Source organism: Tursiops truncatus, chromosome 1, assembly GCF_011762595.2.
Source record: "Tursiops truncatus isolate mTurTru1 chromosome 1, mTurTru1.mat.Y, whole genome shotgun sequence".
Classification (NCBI taxonomy): domain Eukaryota; kingdom Metazoa; phylum Chordata; class Mammalia; order Artiodactyla; family Delphinidae; genus Tursiops; species Tursiops truncatus.
The window spans coordinates 107646931-107670472 of NC_047034.1; the positions used below are offsets into that span (position 1 = coordinate 107646931).

The 23542-nt window shown below is 35.8% G+C and overlaps 1 protein-coding gene across 4 annotated transcripts in view; it reads right to left on the bottom strand.

Annotated features, from left to right (window-relative positions):
• The window catches only part of HS2ST1 (heparan sulfate 2-O-sulfotransferase 1), a 187456-nt gene that overhangs the window by 36477 nt on the left and 127437 nt on the right, over positions 1 to 23542 (bottom strand). For 3 of the 4 annotated variants that reach the window (XM_033863834.2, XM_033863838.2, XM_073787749.1), the window contains one exon: positions 6264 to 6502. In XM_033863834.2, coding sequence (XP_033719725.1) covers positions 6264 to 6502 — 239 coding nt within the window. Of the gene's footprint in view, positions 1 to 6263; positions 6503 to 18515; positions 18571 to 23542 lie in introns of all 4 variants that reach the window. The other variant, XM_033863839.2, reaches the window with a different exon arrangement.

Genomic DNA, 23542 nt, shown 5'->3' on the forward strand with positions numbered 1-23542 from the left:
TCTCAATTGTTTATTTTCCTCATTACATTCATTATAATCTCAACTTCCAATCCGCCCTGCTCACTGCTCTCATATTGCTCATACTGAATAACCCTTTTTCAACAATGGCCGCTGACTTACTCTTGCCTTTTTATTGTCTTGGGTAACCTCAGGGGTTGAACACTGCTGGTCAAAACTAAGAGATCCAGTCTAAATGACTCTGTAGGACTTTGAATTTTATTTTACTAAATTAATTCTGACACAAATTCAGGTGGGTTATTATTGCTTTTAAATTCTCTACACTATATTATTGCTAAGTCTCCAAAACCCACAGAATCTTTCTTTAATCTCCAACTAAGAGAATACTGAAGGCTACGTACTTAATATATATGTATATGTATGTTTTTTCTTTCATCTCATCAACATTTAACTCAGGTAATCTGCTAAAGTCTCATTAATAAAGCTGTGGCTGATTTACGGTTTGCAATAAATCAAAAAGATGCTGAGCTGAGATTTACTTCACAGGAAGGAAAAAAGTGCTAAGCAAACAAATGTTGTCAATAAGGTTAAAGTGGTGGTTCACACTCATCTGGAGAATGGTCTAAGCATTTAGAAGTGTCACTTACATACAACTGAAATTCTACACCATCCTAATCTCCTCTTCAAAAGTGATCTGTAAGGACATAACGATCTAATTAATCCTCTTTGAAGAACAGTATTTTTTTTAACATTTTCCTTTCAAAGTATTAATTTAGCCACTTCTCCTTTTAGCCATGTTTAATATTTATCCTCTTAGTTCTCCAGAGTTTTCCCTACCCTCCTCTCTCTTCATCTTCACTTGTTCCCTTTCACGAGTCTAGCTGCAGTTCCTGCCCTGTCATTTTCTGCCTTCTCGCCTCTTCTGTACCACTTGTCTCTCAGTGTTTCTTCTGGTTTTCCTCTACAGTGGGCGCATTCTGCCCAAGACCTTGAGATAAAGCTCTGGAATAGAGAGGAGTAGGGGAAAATGCAGATCAGGTGAGCAAGCTTTTACTCAGTTCATTTTATAGATTCTTACTGACTATGATACTTGGCACTAATGAACGATAAAGTGAGAGGCAAAAAGGAACAAAGCTAGTAGTATCAAATGAGGTTGAGTCTGAAGACACCGAAAACTCTTGGGGAAAAGAAATAAAGTCACCATAGTGACCTTATCCAAAGAGAATTTCCATACTCTGATTGCAAAAGGCTATCAAGAAGATGTTTCAGAAGTAGTAGTTAGATATAGTACAGGAAAAGAGATGTTTTTATGGCTAGCCTGGAGCAGATTCTAAACTGTGATTTTTGTCAGATTTTATAACTCAAGCAGAGTCAGGTTAGCAAGTAATCACAAGATGCCTTTAGGGAAAACACAAGCAACAACGTAGGGAGTGGTGTTGTGATTTATTTGCTAGTCGAACCAGACCTGAACCCGTGCTATAAGAAAAGCTGAGAAAGCACCATCGCACTAACACTATATCTAGACTTATATTCTTAATGAGATTAATCTCAACATTATGATTATCTGTGATCACAAAAGAACTTGTTTTCACTATCTAAAAGTAGGAATGTCATCCCGAACATCCTGGCCAAATTCCAACTTTGTAATTACTACCTATTGAGTGAACACTGCTATTAACTTGGGTAATTATACATACCAAACTCCTACTCATGCATACACTTAAAGTAAACATTCATTGTACAGCTGTGGGTAGTTTTATGAGACTACATTAGACAGAAAGTTTTCTACGCAAAGAGAAAACCTGAGGAATGGTTGGATAAAATATAAGAAAGGTTCAGCAGCAATAGAACATAATACACTATCTTCACTAAAATTCAGAACTGTGTTGTTCAATCACTTTTTTTTTTTTTTTGTGGGAGGGGGCGTATGTGTCCCAAATCACCTGAGGTAAGGAGAGGTCATGCTCATACTGCTATCAATCAGGGGCTACCTCTGCCAGCAGTTATCATCACGGCATCATGCTCAGCTAAGAACTGCCTTCAGAATCTAAATGGGTTCATTTGTTCATTCATTCATTCAACAAAAAATTTATGTATCTACTATGTCTCAGGCACGGTTCTAAGCACAGGGATACAAGGTGAACAAGGCAAGGTTCCTGCCCTTAAGGAGCTTAAATTATAATAGAGAAAAAGACAGTAAACAAATAAATCAATAAGTAATTGGAAAGATACTGAAAGAATGATGGTACACAGTAAGTTGGAAGAGGTATTTCATATATAGGATGGCCAAGTAAGGTTTTGCTATGAAGAGGTCATTAAGCTGAAACCTTAAATGGATAACACGAAGCCAATTGTGAGAAGCCAGAAGTGTGTTCTAAGAGGAAATAAGTATAGTGGCCTTGAAGCAGGAAAGGCTTGGTGCATTCAGAGAACCAAAAGGCCAGTGTGGCTAGTAAATGAGAGGTTGAAGCGAGGGACAATGGACAAGGGCTTGATTAAGAAGGACCTGTTGGCCTAGATAAGGAATTTGGATTTTCTTGTGGAGGTAGGAATACGAATCTAAAGATAAGTAACTCACCATCCTGTGAAGATTATAATATGCATCTTCCCATCACTTCACTGAGAATCCTATTCTAGATTTTTGCTACTCAAACTTTGGTTCAAGGACCAGAAGCATCAGTTTTGGCATTAACAGGAAGCTTTTTAGAAATTCAGAATATCAGGCTTTATCTTAGTCCTTCTGAATAGGAATCTGTATTTTAACTGGTGTTCAGTATACACATTATAGGTTGAGAGGCATTCATCTAAAGTGTTGTTCTGAAAAATCAGTATCTGCAACTAATATCAAACCATATGTGCTACTGCAAATGACCAGAAGTTGGTTTAACAGTAAGTTAGAAAGAAAAAAAAAATTACTACACTGTTCTACAGAGAATGCAAATTCTGGATATTTCCAGTTTCTTAGAAAGACCTTAAATATGATCAGAACTAAATATGTGAGAGCAGAAAAGAATTAAGAAAGATCATAAAAGATGCTGCCACTTCACCTATTTGGCATAGTACTTTAAAGACAACATGTTCTGTAATACAGAGATATTTTGTGATAGCAGAGTAAACTTCATTTTCCAACTAGAAGAGCTGATTACCTGTCTCCTGCCACTTCCTGTCTATTAACAGAGTAAAGCCCAAATCTCAAAAATATAACCTTCATGACTGAGTCCACCTCATTCTTATCACTTAGTCTTCTCATGCCTTATATTCTCAAATGTTTATCTTCTAATCTCCTTGTTCTAACTGTTCCTCAAACATCTTAATTTTAAAAAATTCCTAAACTACAGAAAAGTTGAAAGAATAGTAGTCAACATCTGTACACTCTTCACCAAGGGTAACTGTTAACGTTTTGTCACTTCTGTTTATCTTCTTCTTTCCCCCTTTTTCTCTGTGCACACACACACTTATTTGTTTCTGAATCGAAGTAGCGGACGTTTTTGATCAAGGATCCAATCATGGGTCACAAAATACATTTGGTTTTCATGTCTCTTTAGTCTCCTCTAGTCCATCTCCCCCCACCCCTTTTTTTTGGATGTCATAACATTGACACTTTAGATGAGTTCAGGACAGTTGTTCTAGAAAATGTTCTACAATATGGATTTGCCTGTTTTCTCAAGATGAGGTCCAGGTTAAACATTTTGGTGAGAACACCATAAACTGATGTTGCCTTTGAATAGTCCTCATAGTTCCTGCGATTATGTTTTACATTCCGTAGTAAATTATAAATAAGCTCCTTGAAAGACACAGCCTTGCTTTTTATTTCTTTGGTAATTCCTCAAAGAATGTAGAATAATCTCTGTACACATTACATACGCAATAAATAAATGAAAACTTGCAAGCAGAGTTGAGAACTGTTTCTAAGAATACCCATAACTGTTACACATTGAATACTTTTATACCAGACTAGAAACATTTGGGCTTTGCCTCTAAAATTTTTGTGAGAAATAATTAAGCAAGTAAACAGTTTAGCACAGTCCCCAGTACAAAATACATCTAGGAAAGAGCTGGGGCTAAAGGCAGATAGATATTAAGCAGACTGGACTGCTGAGGTTGGAAGGTGAGGGAATAAAGGGTGTAATCACCTATTACATCCCAAAATATTTTTATGAGTAAACTGGGCTTTAAATGGAAGATTGGGACAACAGCAGATTTAATAAAAATCTCATCTTTTAAGTCTCACTTGAGTTAGATACTGATTAGAAACTATTTCTCAGAGAATAAAGAAGAGCAAAATAGGTCATTTATTGATTCCTATATAAATAATAGGGCAGTTGAGAACAGTTCACAAGGACAATAAAAATATGGTATTAAAATCAAGTGTGTTATACAAGATGGGGTTCAGGGGACATTTTTAAAATTATTTTCAAGGCATCTAGTAATTCAAAACTTCACATCTAAATGAAGCTTACTAGATTGAAAGTGCAATTAAAACACTATCTAATATGTCATGCAAAGGGAAGGGAAGCGATACCTATGACTTGTTTGAAGAACTGCTTCTACACAGAACAAGACACCAGTAAGTAATTTAGATATGGTATATTAGAGAACATTTGGTATATAAGCTATTCCTAATTAAGACCAGGTGTTGAACTACCAGCTGACATTTTGAAGTATGCCAGCTAGTGATTAAGACTATTCTTCTACTCCGCCCAAACATGTTTTAAGTGTTGTTCATTAGGTAATCCAGTTGCCTTTAAGACAGTGTTTACGCTTCTCTTTTGCTGCATATATTTACACACACACACACACACACACACACACACACGACAAGCTATTGAAAGAAACACGGAAGTTTCATCTCATCCAAATGCAACCGGGGAAATGTACCACTACATGATGCCTATCAATGTCTTATGTGGTGAGCTTCTGTAGATTTATATCTCATGAGGAAAAAAAAAAAGGTCAACGTCATTTTCAGAAATCTCATAGCTGCCAGACAACTTTGTAATGCTGGACAGAAAATTTGGACACAAATTCTAAAAATCTGAACAAACAAGCTGGCTTTATTTTTCCAAACAATACTACTGAAGAAATCTAAAATTATTATGTGAGCGCTAAGAAATGTTCCTTTTAAACCAAGATATATTCTGAAAAGCAATCATGCAGATACACTTAAAATCTACTACACACTGTATAAAACCTGATGATTTAAGATACTTGCCCTTGAGATATACAATATTACATAATGAATGGTTTTTATGACCCACTTAGCTAAATAAGCTCATGTTTCTTCTCATTTACAGAAGAGTTATTTGATTTGGCTGATGAATGTAGGTTTTTGGTTTTATAAAAAAGAGTAATTAGGGATAATTCAGAGAGCCAAGAATTACATGGGCAGATGATATGCCATATACAATTAGCCTTTACAAATAGCCCTCTAGCAAGAAAGTGATCCTAACCTTGTGTATCCATGTTATTCTCTTGCTTCAGTGTGAGGATTATAGGTATGCTAAACAGTGGGATAACAATCGATTCTGTGACAATAAAACAGGTTCAGCTATCTTCAGTCAAACAGATAAATACATTCTAACTATATGACCATCACAAATACCTTTCTAATAAGTTACCTCAATAAGGTATTTGATCCTACATAGTATTTTCAAATATTATCTTTTCGTCTCATGGGGCCTAATTCCCATTCCCTTCAGTATTTGTAGAGAGAACTTTATAGAAACTATAGAAACTATAGAAACTATTGCTAAAGAGGGGAGTCAATTTCATTTCATGATAACTTACTCCACTTTTCTTAAAACCATTTCATAAAATTATCTATCTACCTGTTTATCTAAAGATTCTTAACAACCTGAAAGGCAAGATTATGTTAAAATTATAAGCCGCAATCCCTGTTTGTCAGGAGTTTATAGCTAATACTTACAAAAATTATAGTAAAGATAAGATGAAGTGCAGGAGTCTAGTCACAAAACTGAACCATATAGAATATAGGTATTCATCAAATAAAGATTTCTCAATCATAAGAGGAGAAAATATAATGATTTTTATTGCAGGGCATCTGCTAAAAGTATTTCACAGTTTTAAAAGGATACCATACTGAAGAGCATCAATATTCTCTTCAAAAATTCAAGAATGTGAAGAATGTAAAATTATAGGCAAGTTCGGTTGGTCCTTTCCCCCAAGAAACTTACAATCCACTGGGCTCATCATATATATCCCTTAAAATGCTTTATCTCTTTGAGATACAAAATTTGAGTTAGGAAGTGTCAGAAAACATTACGCATCCCCTACGTGGTATTTACCTGATCTTGCAGTGACATTACTGGATTATTTTTGGTAGTGTTGATGTGAAGAACATGGTATTTATTCTTTGCACATAGGTCATAGGCAATATTGGTAAAAGAGGTGCTTGCAGTTTTGGGGACTCTGTTATAAATGATCACCATGTCTTCTTCCTCATCTAAAGCTGCGTCTTGCCGAGGGCCATCCATCGTATGTCGCTGCTCAATCTCTCGAACTTCATGTCTTGCAATAGCCCTTTCTGCAAAGAAAAACAGATTATGAACTTAGTATTAAAAGACACTATAAGGGGGCTTCCCTGGTGGCGCAGTGGTTGAGAGTCCGCCTGCCGATGCAGGGGACGCGGGTTCGTGCCCCGGTCCAGGAGGATCCCACGTGCCGCGGAGCGGCTGGGCCCTTGGGCCATGGCCGCTGAGCCTGTGCGTCCGGAGCCTGTGCTCCGCAATGGGAGGGGCCACAGCGGTGAGAGGCCTGCGTACCGCAAAAACAAACAAACAAAAAAAGACACTATAAGGAAGTTGTAAACACTGAAAATAATTTCCTAGTCCTGGAACATAGTTTTCCTATTCAAGAACCGGGTTAAGAGCAGCTGAAAAAATGTTTTGAGGGCCAAAAGTTCAGAATTACCTCTGAAGGATAATACATATGCATAGGAAGAATGAAAGAATAAACAGTCATCAAGTTTAGAATTCCACAGACCAGAGAGTTCTTCAGTGTAGTTCAAAAGACACTTTTCATTCCAATAGAATTTCTACAGCCTGAACTAATTTTCAAACACATAAAGACAGACTGAATAGAATACTAAACTTCACAGTAAAAAAATACACTTAGAAAATAAATTACTTATAATTTAGTCAATGATTTTGAAATTTATTGCTTAGGATGTAGTTATCGCCTGCTTTATCAAAATGTAGCAGGGCAGTGATTATAAATGCTGGTGTGATTTTTAGGTAACAACAGTAGAAACGACACCATAATAAAACCTTTTTCTTTTTGGTGTTGCATTACAGATAAGTCCTGGTTATGTTTATTCCTTAAATTCCATGGTTCCTCTAATTCAAATCACTGTCCACCAAGCAGTTTGAAAAGCAGTAACATTTTGCTTTCGAAATCTTCAGCTTCAAATAAAGAAAGAAAAGGGGAAGAAATGAGGGGGAAAATATAACAAGATTGCAAGTTACTTTGCACAAAGACAACTGTTCACACACAGCATGCACCCTCCCACCACCAGATCTCTGTGCAAGCTATCTTACCTGCCTTGAACTCTCATCCATTCTCCCTCAACCTCGACCATACCTAGTGAACTCCTCAAACTTCACATTGAATTTAATCATCACTTGCAAGGGAAGCATCATCTAATCTCCCTAACTAGGTCAAATCACACACACACAAAGTATGTGTACATACCTCATACTGCACGTCTCATACATAATTGCAATTTTACATTATATTTGTGTTAGCATCTACCTACCATACTGGCGACAATTTAGTAAAGTGACATGAAAAAGCAATGTGGTATAATTACAATAACAAGTTCAGGCTTCAAATATTGTCTGACTACGCATATTAAATTTTGGTTCAGAAGATATGGCCACTATGTTAATACAGTATGCTCTGAGCTGAGGATTCACATTCAGAAGACTTGAATTAAAGTTTCAGGCCTGCTGCTTACTAGCAATGTGCTTTCCAAAGCAGGAAGAGAAGCACATATATGCATACAAGTGTATCCATTTTCATGGGGGAGAGTTAGTTGGGAGTGTGGAGAAAAAGAGATGAGCTTAATGTTGAACATACTGTCCGGGACACACAGGAGATAAAAGATAATTGGGCTCATAGGTCAAGTGCTGAGAATAAAGGTTCATGCAGAAGAAAAACATCTGGAAAAACCATAGGAATGGATGAAACTACCTAGATAGTGTAGAATACATAGCATGGAAAGAGACAGTAATCTTAGAACAGAATCTTAGGAAATACCAACATTTAAGGGCCAAGAAAAAAAAGACAATGCATAGAAAAACACTAAGAATAAATAGAAAGAAAAAGAAATCTGGACAGACTTTTAAGAAACATATACCACATGTTTAGAAAGCATACTATTTTTCAAATTGACAGTACTTTGCAAATGAATCTATAATCAAGGTAATGTATGATGCTCAAGCATTTCCATAGGATATGGAAGCTGCCTCATTAAATTCAACATGTATTTATGGAGAGCCTAAGCATATTATATTCAATAATTTTAAAGGAATTTTATCTTCCAAACGACCTCAAACTATCACCACAGTCCAAAACTATTATGGTATTATTATGTCCACACACCCTCCTTTTTCTACTAAGGGAAATAAAACAGTACTGTTGTCATTTAAGGGCTGACAGAAGTGTGAGAGGTTTCCTACAGCAGGCCAGACATACGTGAAATTACCTTTACTTTTAATGGCTACACCAACAACCAACAATGCTGAATTTACTTTCACTAGTTTTTCTGAAATCAAGCATTTGGAAAAGAAACAGATTTTGTTATTTTTTTAAAAGAAGTTATTATTTAGTCTATGGATTTTTTATTTTTTAAGGTGCTAAAACTCTAGCTGGAGCATGAAACTAGCATGTTTTTAAAATTAATCATTGTTTTTGGTTCACTATGTGTATTAAAGCATATGAACTGTATATTTCACACAATTTTAAAACATTTCTTAAATTATGAAAAGATGCAAATTCAGGTAACTACTTTCCTCATTCAAATAATACATTTATATGCATTTTCTATTTTTCAAATGTTTTTACTTTGCTTAAGCAAACAAGATAATTACTAATGTAGTATTATGCCTAAAACTACATAAAAAGATAAAAATAGTGTGGAATATTAAGATACTTTTTGCTAGTAATATTAGACTATAAAATCAAATCTCACTTAGTTGAAAAATAACAGTAACTACTGTTGATGGTGAACTACTATCTCTTTTCTCCTGTGACAATACTTAAAACCAGTAAGGATGTTTGCAATATGGCCATTTTCTTTACTTACTTTACTAGTAAGTACTCAATAGTTCCTTTTTTTTTTTTTTTTAATCAAAGAAGCTCTGCACCTAGTTAGTATAACTTCTGAGACTCTCTTAAATCAGTGGGGAAGCTTTATTAGTTACAGAACATTTGGAGTACACTTAGATAATGTAGGCAGCATATTTAAAATACTAAAGATGCATTTTGAAGTAATGCTTTTTTCATGTTTGAGTAATGAATTATAGAGAATCTGCTATGCAAGTTATTTCAGAACTACCACAAAATGTACAGCCTGCAAATAACACGGAGTGCAATCTGAGTCATGATATTACAGGCAGGCCAAGCACAACTGGCACTAATATGCCAAACACTGAAGATGGACACTGAACTTCATGGCAATTCTAGTTCTTCTAGGCTCCTATTGAAGGTGGCATACATCTCAGTTCAGTGATCTTTCCACATGGCAGATTACCAACAAACACAAGTCTTTTAAAAGGCCATTCATAATAGCAATAATTACCTATTTCTGCACTGACAGGGCATTAAAGGCTTATTTATTGAAAGAACATAATGATCAAGCTAAGTATAAAGCACTGCATTAAATACACCAACCTAAGTCTTACAAAGGATTAAAGTCACAAGATGTAAATATTAGACTACAGAAAAAAGAAAAATAACTGGAGAAAAGATGTTTTTAAAAATTGCAACATATTCTTTGACTAGTTTTTTTTTTAACATTAAGGTCAGTATTTGGGGAAACACCTTTTCTCTTTGAACATTTAAATAAATGTTCAACGTATTAAATAATTTAGAGAAATGTTTTGTATTCTGTACAAATTAAAGGACCCATGAATATAATCTTCCGCCCCCACCAAAGCTCAATTGTGCAACGGTCTCAGCAGAAAATGAACATTTTACAAATGTTCAAACTGTGTAGTATATCTGTATAGCGGGTAACATTTTAGGATTATAGGGATTAAAAAAAAAAAACGCAAACGGAAAGACCAGTAAATTGCCTTGCTTTCAGATACTGAAACTTCTGCATGTTAAAGCAAAAAATATATAGTTAGATATAGTTAAATAAATAATAAATAAAAGGCAAAGAACATTAAGAAAAAAAGACCAAATTTTTATTATCTATAATTATATAAAGAAACAATAAAGATGTTTAAAAAAAAAAAAAGAAAACATAGAAGTTGACAATAACAATATTAAGATTTCAGTAGATAATAAAGGTGGTTTGTAACAGATTTACACTACATACGTATAATAGAACAGAGCAAAAATATTCATTGTGGCTCATAATGATTTTTTGGTCACAGACCCCTTTGAGAATGTTATGAAAACTATGGACCCTGTCTCCAGTACAGCTGACTTGTGCATTTCAGGGCTTCCTCTTAGAGCCCAAATATCGGCAGGGGGCTCCATGACCCCAGTTTAATTACTTCTAAAAAAAAATGGCTCTTGGACAGTAAGACCTGATAGTAAACTGCCTAGAGGCATTAGTATGTATATTGAAAAAAGAGGTTACTCACAAGTAAGAATTGCAGGCAAAGAGAAATCACCGATGAAACTGGCAGCGTCTACTGAAAAAATGTCTATGGGGAGGGTGCCTCGGCACAAAACTTGACCTGATAGGACTCCCTGGCAAGTGTGCCTATTGCAGAGCTAGATAATTTGGGCTCTAAGAGCTTGGAGCCATCAAACATCTGAATTAAAGTGGATCCTTAGCACTTTCTAGGGATAAATCCTGAGTTGTGTAAATCCCCAAATACTGTTCTGAAGTATAATTTATTCCCCATAAACTGTGTTTATAATGAGAAGTAGGAAGCAACAAAGTTGCACCAAAAGAAAGCTATTATGAGGTTAAGTGATTCCTTTTGCAGGACCACTTACTGTGAATGTACGGTCTAACCAGACACTATCTGATCCTCATGGAAGTAGCACTTTGTAATCATTATGAATTAAATAAATTGGTTGTCTGATTATATACATCACTTTCTTTTTTCTTTTTTTTTTTTTTTGCGGTACACGGGCCTCTCACTGTGTGGCCTCTCCCGTTGCGGAGCACAGGCTCCTCAGTGGCCATGGCTCACGGGCCCAGCCGCTCCGCGGCATGTGGGATCCTCCCGGACCCGGGCACGAACCCGTGTCCCCTGCATCGGCAGGCGGACTCTCAACCACTGCACCACCAGGGAAGCCCCATCACTTTCTTATGAATATTTTTAGCCTGAGTCAGTCTCCTTGAAGTCAATCACCATGGGGACTGACAAAATAAATTCCTATATGGATGACTAAAGGCTGGACTCCCAACACTGGCAAATGCTTTCTTGTGGGGTTTCCAGGCAGTCAGCAAGGGTGCATGTGTTATCATTAAAACTTATAAGTATGTTTAAGTGGATCATCCTATAAAAAGGAGTCGAGAGCACCTTCCACTTCAAGGAAGATAGTGTAAACCTATGTTTTGCTATTCCTCCCATGAAGTACAACTAAAAACCCTGGACATTATATATAAGACAAACATAAGACTTAAAAGCTGGAGAGAAGAAAACAGACTACTTAGGGCCCTTGGGACCCAAGGAATGACAACAGTGGTGAGTTCCCAAAGTTTTCTTTAGCCTCATATATCCCAGACTTGGAGCAGTAGAAGCGAGCAACCGAGAAGCAGGCATAGACAAAAAGAAACCCAACAAAAGCCTGCTCTCTCTTGCCAAAGCACCAAGAGACTGCATAGTAAGACAGAAAACTTCAGATAATAATCACTCTACTTTAGTCAAACTCCACAGAAAAAGACTGTGGTCCCACTTCCATTCGCACAGGCCCAGTGGGTAGCCTAGACTTCCACCCTCACAAGGGTGTGATCAGATGCCCAATATCCCTGATGGTGTGGTGCCAGGTAAGACCAAGCAGGGAGCCAGGACTTTCATCCCAGGCAGCAGGTAACAAGGCACGTCTGCAGTGTCAGGGAAGACCAAGCAAGGAATCAGAAAGCCTGCCTCCACATGGCAGTGATGAGAGGCCCCCCACCCCTCCCCACTTGGTGGTGTCAGAGGAGACCTAGTGGAGAATCAGGACTTTCACCATCGCCCAGCAGAAGGAGGCCACTCTCATGCCTGCCTAGCGGTAACAATGAGCTCACCAGGTGTTGATGGAGGCCAACAAGGGAACCTGGACTTCTATCACCACTTGGCAGTAACAAAGCAGCACCCCTTCCCTTGCCAGAGCAGTACTGGAAAAAGTCAACTAAAACAGAAGGTTTAAATAAAATTCAGAGTCTCCACAGATATAGAGAACAAACTAGTGGTTACCAGTGGAGAGAGGGAAAGGGGGAGGGGCAGTATAGGGGTAAGGGGGGAAAAAGAGTTCTTATGGGATTATATGAAATCATGTGTGTGAAACTTTTGAAAACCATAAAGCACTACAGAATTTAAAGAATCTTTCATTCAATTTAAAAGGAAAAAAAAAAGATCCAGAGTCTCACAACATAATATAAAAACATCCAGGTTTCAATCAAATTGTACTCAACATATCAAGATCCAAGAGGATCTCAAACTCAATGAATAGAGATAATCAAGAAACGACAATATCAAGGATACAGAGATGTTAGAATTATCAAAGATTTAAAGCAGTCATGATAAAAATGCTTTCATGAACAATTACAAATAAGCTTGAACCAAATGAAAAAAGAGAAAGCCTCAGCAAATAAGCTCATTAATGAAATAGAATACATAAAGAAGAACTAAATAGAAACTTTAGAACTCAAAAACAAAATAATCAAGATGAAAAGCTCAGTGAATAGGATCAATAGTAGAATGGAAAGGAAGGAGAGAAATTTAGTGAACTGGAACATGGAATAAAAGAAATTGCCCAATCAAAATAACAAAGAGAGAATATACTGGGGGGAAAAAAAGCAACAGAGCCTTGGGGAATTGTGGGATATAACAAAGGATCTAACATTGGTGTCACAGAGTCCTGGAAGGAAAGGGGAAAGAAAGTAAGGCTGAAAGAGTTCTCAAAGAAATCATGGCTGCAAACTTGACATTTGACAAGAGACATAAAGATTTAAGATTCTGAACAAACTCCAAATGAGATAAACCAAAGACATCCATGGCAAGATACATCATAATTAAGCTTCTGAAAACTAAAAATAAAGAAAAAATCTTGAAATCAGCCAGAGAAAATGAAGCCTACTATAGAAAAAACTGGAATAACAGCAGATTTCTCATCAGAAGTCATGGAGCCAGAACGAAGTGGCACAATGTTTTTCAAGTGGTGAAATAAAAGAATCCTATACCCAAAGAAAATCACCTTCAAGAATGAAGGGGAAAATAAGATATTCTTATACAAAAGAAAGCTATAGTAATTTACTGCCACTAGATCTACCCTAAGATTGATTAAAGGAAGTTCTCTAGACAGAAAAAAAAAAAAAAAAGACAAAAGAAGAAATCTTAAAACACCAGAAAAAAAAAAAAGAACAAACACATGGGTAAATACAATAAACTTTCCTTCCCTTCAAGTTTTCAAAAATATATTTGACACACAAAGCAAAAATTATAACATGATGTGATATGATTTTAAATGTATGCAGAGTAAATATTTAATACAATTATACCGTAAGTGGCAGATAGTAATGGGATGTAAATGAAAATAAAGTTTCTGTACTTTGCTTGAATTGGTAAACTGATGACACCAGTAAACTGTGACAAGTGATATTTATATGATGTAATACATAAAGCAACCATGAAAAAAGCTATACAAAGACATTAAACTCAAAAACACTATGGATAAATCAAAAGGTAATTTTTAATAAATATAAAAGTAATTCACAGGAATGCAGAAAAAAGAAAAGAGAAAAACAGAAAACAAAAGAAGTATCAAGGGAAATTAAAAAATACATTGAAGTGAATGAAAATGAAAATAAAGCAAGAGGAATTCCCAAGATGGCAGAGTACAAAGACCCTGAGCTTACCTCCCCTCATGAGCCTATCAAAATTACAACTATTTACAGAACAACTATTGATGAAAAAGACCGGAACCTACCAGAAAAGATCTTCTACAACTAAAGGTATAAGGAACCTAAATGAGATGGACAGGAGAGGTGGAGTCGTGGTATAGTCAAGGCCCATACCCTTGGGTTGGGTGACCCACAAATGGGAGAATTATTACAACTGCAGAGGTTATCCCCAAGGAATGAGGGGTCTGAGCCCCACAATGGGCTTTGCAGCCCAGGGTTCCTGTACCAGGAAGATGAGCCCCCAGAGCATCTGGTCTTTAAGACCAGTGGTTCTTACTTTCCGGAGACCCAGAGGACTGTGGGAAATAGAGACTTCACTCTGAAAGGACACATACAAAATCTCACCTGCTCCGGGACCCAGGGCAGAAGCAGTAAATTGAAAGGAACCTGGGTCAGACCCGCCTGCTGATCGTGGAGAGTCTCCCAGAGAGACAGGAGGCAACTGGAGATCACCCTGGGGCAAAGACACTGGTGGCAGCCATTTTTGTGAGCTTGTTCTACCATGTGGACACTGGTGTTAATAAGAGTCATTCTGGAATCCTCCCTCTAGCTTATCAATGTCAGGACCCAGCTCCCCCCACCCCCACCCACCAGTACTGGGACTCCTCAGGCCAAGCAACTAACTAGGTGGGGACACAGCCCCACCCACCAGCAGACAGGGGACAGGGTACCTTAACACCCCTGAGCCCACAGCAGTCCCTGGACACGGCCCTACCCACCAGAGGTCCCAGGACCCAGCTGCACACACCAGTGTGCAGGCACTAGACCCAGAACTCCCAGAGCCCTGCAGCCAGAGACACAGGAACCCAGCTCTGCCCACCAGTAGGCAGACAATAGCCCCAGAATCCCCTGAGACTCAGCCCCACCCACCAGTGAGCCCGCTCTAGCCACTGGACCCACCTCATTTATCCTTCTTAAACTATCCCAAGAAACTGCAGAGGAAGGAATGCTTCCAAACTCATTCTATGAGGCCAATATCACCCTGATACCAAAACCAGACAAATATACCACAAGAAAAGAAAATTATAGGCCAATATCACTGATGAACATAGATGCAAAAATCCTCAACAAAATATTGGCAAGCTGAATACAAAAATACATTAAAAGGATCATACATCATGATCAAATGGAATTTATATCAGGGATGCAAGGATGGTTCAACAGCCACAAATCAATTAATGTGATACACAACATTAACAAATTGAAGAACAAAAACCATCTGATGATCTCAATAGATGCAGAAAAAGCTTTTGACAAAATTCAACATCCATTTATGATTAAAAAAACTCTCCAGAAAGTAGATATAGATGGAACATACCTCAACATAATAAAGGCCATATAATGATAAGCCCAAAACTAACATCATATGCAACAGTGAAAAGCTGAAAGCATTTCCTCTAACAGGAACAAGGCAAGGATGCCCACTCTCTGCACTTTTATTCAACATTGTGTTGAAAGTCCTAGCCACAGCAACCAGACAAGAAAAAGAAATAAAATTAATCTAAATTGGAAAGGAAAAAATAACACTGTTACTCATTGCAGATGACATGATACTATACATAGAAAATCCTAAAGATGCTACCAAAAAACTACTTGAGCTCATTAATGAATTCAGTAAAGTTGCAGAATACAAAATTAATATACAGAAATCTGTTGCATTTCTATACAACAATGAACTATCAGAAAGAAAAATTTAAAGAAACAATCCCACTTACAAGTACATTGTAAAGAATAAAATACTTAGGAATAACCTTATATAAGGAGGTAAAAGACCTGTGACCCCATGTGCAAGGACTTTTCTAGACCCTTGTAGATACATGTTTTACATATACATTATGTTTGGGCATTAATTATACACTGATTATTAACATTAATGAAAATGTATTACAAAATAGAAATAAAATTTTCTTTCCAAATTTCATCTCACTAATGAATTATTACTAAAAATATATTGGTTAATGCTCTTAAGAGGATCTATTAGGTAAGAATATTAAAGTAGCTGTTAAATATCCCATTGATCCAATAACCACCAATATAATTCTTTTCTTTTTATTTCTAAGGTTACTAAGTTAAAGGAATATGCATTATATTTTACTTAATATACTTTTCAAAATTGATTACAGTTTTGTACAGTTATTACACAAATTTTAAAACGTGAAATTCTTATAACAGCCTTCCTTTATTACCAATCTGAGAAATGTATTCATCAGCTATATGAAATAATAATATTGCTAATAGCTAACACTGAGTTCTGTGTATTTTAGATGTATCATCTATTATATGCATGCTCTGTGTTCAGCGTTTTATATGCATTATCTCAAGTCTTGATTTTTTTTTTTTTTTTTTTTTTTTTTTTTGTGGTACGCGGGCCTCTCACCGCTGTGGCCTCTCCCGTTGCGGAGCACAGGCTCCGGACGCACAGGCTCAGCGGCCGTGGCTCACGGGCCCAGCCGCTCTGCGGCATGTGGGATCTTCCCGGACCGGGGCATGAACCCGTGTTCCCCGCATCGGCAGGCGGACTCTCAACCACTGCGCCACCAGGGAAGCCCTCAAGTCTTAATTTTTAAAACAACCCTAAGAGGCACTATTATTATTCTCATCTAAATGAGGAAACTGAGTCTCAAAGAAGTTAAATGATCACCAGCTGAATACTAAGGTGAGGATACTGTCCAAGGTCAGTCTGACTCCAGAGCCTGTGCTCCACATTATATTTGTCATCTGAGATTTAGTCCATTTCTATATGAGGAAGGAGTAGAGCTGCACAGTTAAATACGGCATGATGATATTATAGAAGTACCTTTTTTTTTTGCAAGTACCTGTTTTTAAAATACAGAACATTATAGTTAAAAATCATAGGTGAGCTGACTTTAAGACTTCATCCTTTACATGTCTCAATCACTTGAAATGAATACTCTGATAGAAAATGGGGATTCCAACCAATATACTTTCCCCTTGTCTCAGGCTTTACCAAGATAAGACATCTCAAAACATCCCTCACACCTTTTTTATCAATACATACTTCTCAAGTAATCTATTCATATTTTAAATTTCCATCTTATACAAAATCAAACAAATGCCATTGTAATAAATGCCATAACAGAGAACAAAACACTTTTGAAACCAAGAATTGGGGTAAAAAACTTATGGAGAAAGATACACTGGATAAACTGAGCCTTGAAAAGATGGGGCTGGGTTTCAAAATATGGAGATGGGTCATTGGGGAAGCCATGAAAGCCTGCAGTGACTAAGCTGATAAATAACAAATACACTAGTATAATTTGATTATAAAATTATTTAACAACAGTAGTGTGAAACACCTAAAAAAATCTATGACAATTGTAGCTATACTGATAAGCATATAATTACCATAGTAATAACTGTTCCACTTATTGAGCCTTTATTATGGGCCAGAAGCAATGCTGCTGTGTGTTTAAACATACATTATTTCATTTAATTCCTAGAGTAACCCTATACCTATTACCTTAAGGTAATAATATGGAAATGTAGACTCAGATTAGTTACAGAGTTTTTAGGAACAAAGTCAGAATCCAAACCGTCAATCTGATACCAAAATGTATATTCCTAACCAAAACATAGTAATTACTGTTTTAAACCACTGGAAGGCACAGTTCCTAGGAAATCTATATTTGTCACACAGGGAATATTATGTATCATTTCTGGCATACACACAGAATAGAATATATTCAGAATGGGAATGAGCTGGATGGACCATGCCACACAAAGAACTGCTTTAAAAAACCCAGTGCACTTAGCTAGAGGAGAAATTCCATAAAAGTACTAAAAGTTATCTTGAAATATTTGAAAAGTTATTGTGAAAAGAAGGCACCCTTTCTACAGAATTACTCCAGAAGACAAGATAGACTATGGCTCAAGAGAGAACGGGCTTTTAAATAATTAGTAGTGCGAAGAAAAGATATATGCAGTTTAGGGAGAGGTAAGCTATCAGTCTCTATATAGATACTCATCTAGAGGCTGCATGAGGACCCACCAAAAGATGATGTAGAAAGGATTTCTGCACTGATGAGAGCTGAAGCCACAGGACCTCTGGGGTCAGTTACCACTAGGTAAATTCTGTAAAGCTATGCTATCAATTTCTCTGCTAGCGTATAGATTGTTTTGAAAGATTCTCTCCACCTAGCCTCTAACAATGTAGGAAAGAGCAGAAATAAAGACAGAAGCAGGCCAGTGACAATTAAGCAAGAACAGGGAGTGGAATGCTTACATACTCTTCCCATAATCCGGCTTTATTCAGTGACACACAGGTATATCTTGTTTACCTTGAGAAAGACAAAGAATATATCTCTTATGATTACAGCAAAAATTCAAATAATGAGCAGATTCATACTGTACTATGTAGCTTTAAGTAATGAGAACGTTGTGATAATTTATAGTGAAGTTCTTCACACTGGATTCATTAACTAATTCCATAAATACTTACTGAGAATCTATTAAGTTATAGTTATTGCACCATGTCCTGGAGATAAGCCTAATCTTGGAGAGTTTGGTGGCATGGCATTAAAATAAAATTTTATAAGATGCAGTGGAGGTCCCGTAAATGGGATAGTTAGGAAAGGACTCATAGAGATGATTGAGAAAGAAAGTATCTTCTGAGTAGAAAAAGAAAGTCATTCTAGACAGAGGGGAAAGCTTAAGCAAAACCCTTAGAGGCATAATACTGCATGGTGCATTTATTTACTTATTTATTTTTTTTTAACATCTTTATTGGAGTATAATTGCTTTACAATAACGTGTTAGTTTCTGCTTTATAACAAAGTGAATCAGATATACATATACATATATTTCCATATCTCTTCCTTCTTGAGTCTCCCTCCCTCCCACTCTCCCTATCCCACCCCTCTAGGTGGTCACAAAGCACCGAGCTATCTCCCTGTGCTTGCATGGTGCATTTAGACTCTAAAAGTGGTTCTTGATAAACTCAGAATATGAGAGAATGGGTAAGAGCAAAATAAAACATGAGGCAGACAAGTGGGTAGAGGCCGAGACACAGCGTCTTAATCATCATACTGGAATATGAACTGTATCTTGTAAGTCAGCAGTTCTCAAACTTATTAGTCTCAGAACCTCTCTCTTTATACACTTAAAAATTAGGGACTCCAAAGAGTTTTCATTCATGTGGATTATATCTACCAATGTCATATTAGAAATGAAAACTGTAACACTTAAAAAATATTTAATTGATTCAAAAATAATAATATAATAAAACATGTTAGCATAAATGACAGTTTTGTGAAAATACTATTTTCACAAAGAAAATTTAGTAAAAAGAATGACTTTTTAACATCTTTGCATATATTTCTAAATGTCTTGCTTAATGGAAGATAACTGGATTCTCATAACTGTTTTCCATTCAAAATGTTACCATATATTATTTGGGTTGGAGTCTATGAAGAAATCAGACTTACACAGATTTTATACAGATGCACAGTTGGAGAAAGGAATAGTTTAATAAACTTTTCAGATAAGTTTTTGACACTACACTAAAACTCAACAAGTGTTATTTCTTAATGGCTAGTTGTAATATGATATATAATATAAAATGATATTAGTAAACTTTTTATACATTGTTATATTGATCTACCTTGTACCGTCATTTGAAAAATACTAGATTATGGAGTTTAGCAGATCCTCCAAATGTTAACATGTTTAATTATACAATTCAAAAAAAAAATCACATTCATTATATCATTACCAATCTCATCAAAATAGTCTTTTCAATATTGGTAACAAATACAAGTTTTCTCAGATTCTCTAATTGGCAACACATATTATCAGTTGTTTTCCTCTATGTGATATATTCACTTTGTTTATTTCTGAGAAAATGTATATAAACTACCCAAGACTGAATAAATGGAACAGTTTATCTGTTGGCCATTCTCTCAAGTTAAAACAGTGTTCTATGTGGAAAAGTGGCTTGCAACTCAAACAACACAGTGCTTTTCCTCAAAACAACCGTTGTACTTTTGTTTGCAGAAGCACTTGATGTACTTTCCATTTTTTCACAGAATATTAAAAAGACATCACTAAATAGTCAAGACTTAATAAAGCTAACTGATTTGCCTGCTTTATAAAGGACATTCTCATATGAAAATAGTGTTTTTGTTTTCTTTTGCTTTTTGGTAACTGTTAGTGCAAGGTGGTAAAGTATATAATGATACAATGATACAAATATCAGAATGGCATTAATGGAGAATGAGGTACTGGGCGAACATATGGGATCAAGACCAAGTGAAAAACAGATTATGTAACTCTGATTCCATATACATCCACAGGTTTGTTGTGAGGGAAACTTGGATTATCAGTTTTCGGACATAGTGAGTTTTAAGATGCCTGTGGAACATCCAGATAGTAATATATAAGTTGCTGAAGACATACATCTCAGGAAAAAGTCCTGAACTAAAGATAGAAATTTAGGAATCATAACACAAAGGCAGCAGCTGATGTCAAAGGAGTGAATGAAATCATGAAGGCAAACTACAGAGTTAAAAATCAAGAACATCGAAACAGGATTTTGAGACCATCATCCTTTGATCTAAAGATCTCTTTTACCTATAGAGAGATATCCTTCCTTCACATCTTACTGATATGCCTTTGGAATGCTTTAAGTTAATTTTTATTGGAGTATAGTTGATTTACAATGTTGTGTCAGTTTCAGGTATACAGCAAAGTGAATCATTTATACATATACATGTATCTACTCTTTTTTAGATTCTTTTCCCATATAGATCATTACAGAGCATTGAGTAGAATTCCCTGTACTATACGGTAGGTTTTATTAAGTTATCTATTTTATATATAGTAGTGTGTATATGTTAATCCCAGTTTCCCAATTTATCCCTCTCCCGCTTTCTCCCTTTGGAATGCTTCTTGAGAGCTTGATGAGTTTTGTAATTTACAAAGCACATATTTGAGCCTTACTACTATAGAATACATTTAACTAAAATAAATCTGTGCTAGAATTCTTTTTTAAAGTAAAAATGAAGATGTGTTAATGTAGAAGATGTGAAGAAGGTAGAAGGTTATTCACAGAAGAGATTTAAAAATTGTTCTTAAAATGTAAACACCAGAGGAAAAATACAGGACTAATACAGGGCTAAAAGAAAAAGGACTCATTATACATAAGCTTTGTAATCCAGCTAAGCATTAATTTTGATATTAAACTGGCAGGAAGATTCAGAGACTTCCTCAACTTTTAGCAGAGGTTCAAACTGCCATTAAAATAGATGTGCTTTGATTGTTGAAATAAATACCATACCAAAAAGATTAAAGCATTTTCAAAATCAAAAAAGAAATGCCAATATTGTCTGCAAAGCTGAATTATTTTCACACTTCAACAACTGCACCTAGTGCTCCATTGACTAGTAAGCAAAAAGAATATGGAGTAACTATGAATCAACTCCAGCTGGGTTTGGAGATCATTAACTAAAACCTATGCAGCAGCTGTTTGAAAATGAGAATTAGTGATGCTGAAAACTTGCCATTACTTCACTGGAGCTTGACATATGCCATATTCTAGAGCAGTGGTTTTCAATTTGAGCATGCATCAGAATGACTTGCAGAGTTTGTTGAAATACAGATTCCTGACTTACCACCTTCTCCAGTTGTTAATTCAGGGTCCAATAATTTTCTATCAAGTTCCCAGGTGATGCTGACATGATAGTCCAGGAACACTTTGAGAATGAGTATTCTAGAGAATATTTCTATTGGTTTATTAACAAGATAGGCAGAGAATATTCTCTTTTCTAGGTAACTAATTAATTAGTATCCCTATTAATTTGGAATTTACAGTAATTTTAAATATAGTTTAGATAGGTAGAAAACAATGCTACTCAATTTCTTGATATAAACTAGTTGTGAGAGGATTCTACTCAAGACATACATTACCCTTCAACTCATGGCACTGATTCTGCTGGGCTAGGTGGGTGTGCCATTGCCTTCATGGCTCTCCACCAACCAGTAGGTCTCCTAAGGGTGGCAGTTCCTCCTTCAAGGATGCTATAAGCATCATTATAGATGCACAAATGAAATGTTTAAATTGTTCTTGAGAATAAACTGTTATGAAACTCTTTGATATGCAGCATTTATTAATTCTGACTGACCTTCACTGCTTCCTACCCTTTTAGTCTGATACCATTATTTTTGGATACAACCACTAATTCAAGAACCATAGGTATTCATTTTGCAGCCATTCTACTGTGCATGAAGAAATTCTGATCAGACTACAATTTCCAGTATTAACTTGCAAAAATATTAATTAAGTTCAGGTAGAATACACATTACCCATTGTCAAGACTGAAAAAAATTTAACAGTAATTTTTGTATTTTGGAGTTTTATATCTTCTGAGAAACTGTGTTACATTATAGCTTTTTAGTTGGATTCATGCTTTTCATGAGTCTTTAAAAATTAGTTACAGGTTTTAAGATTCTAGAGAAGTTCATCTTTAAATGTCAATTTCCAAAATTCTTCTTTTTTGCATTATGTCTTAAGTAACAAAAAACAGTCATTATCCAGCATCCTGTTAACTACAATTCTTTTTTTCCATTTATACACTCATTTATTTATTTACTTGTTTATATAAACATCTTTATTGGAGTATAATTGCTTTACAATGTTGTGTTAGTTTCTGCTGTATTCCACGTGCCCACAGTGTAATGATGATTGGTATTCTCAGTAATGATCTGAGATACAGGACAGTTCTAGACAGTAATATCAATTGATGAAGACTAACATTTGATCACTTGGATCTTAAGTGTGTTTTACTGTATTTTAATTATGTGAAACACTGATAATCCAAGTATCGTATAGATAAAATTCTCAATTAAGTAGAACATTCTTTACCTTGCCAACAACTAAACATTTCCACACAATACAGTTAATGGTCATTTTAATATGTACTTTAAAATAAGTTATTGTAAAACAATCTGCACCTATCCCATATTAGTTTTCCAATTCACTAATGTGGGGGAGGGGCTTATTTTCCTATACCAATAATAAAATTATTCATTATGTAAAGGTATGAGCTGATGAAATTAATGGAGATGAGGCAACACACACAAGTACTGAAAACTGTTTATTCTATAACCTTGTTAATCTATTTCAAACAGGTAACATAAATAAGTACATTCTAATTCCACACTGGGATCAGTGAAATTGTAGAAAACTGAAAAATCAAAGAAGATTTAATGTGACTTTTTTTAAATGGGGAAAGGGGGTAGCACAAGTTTTTAAAA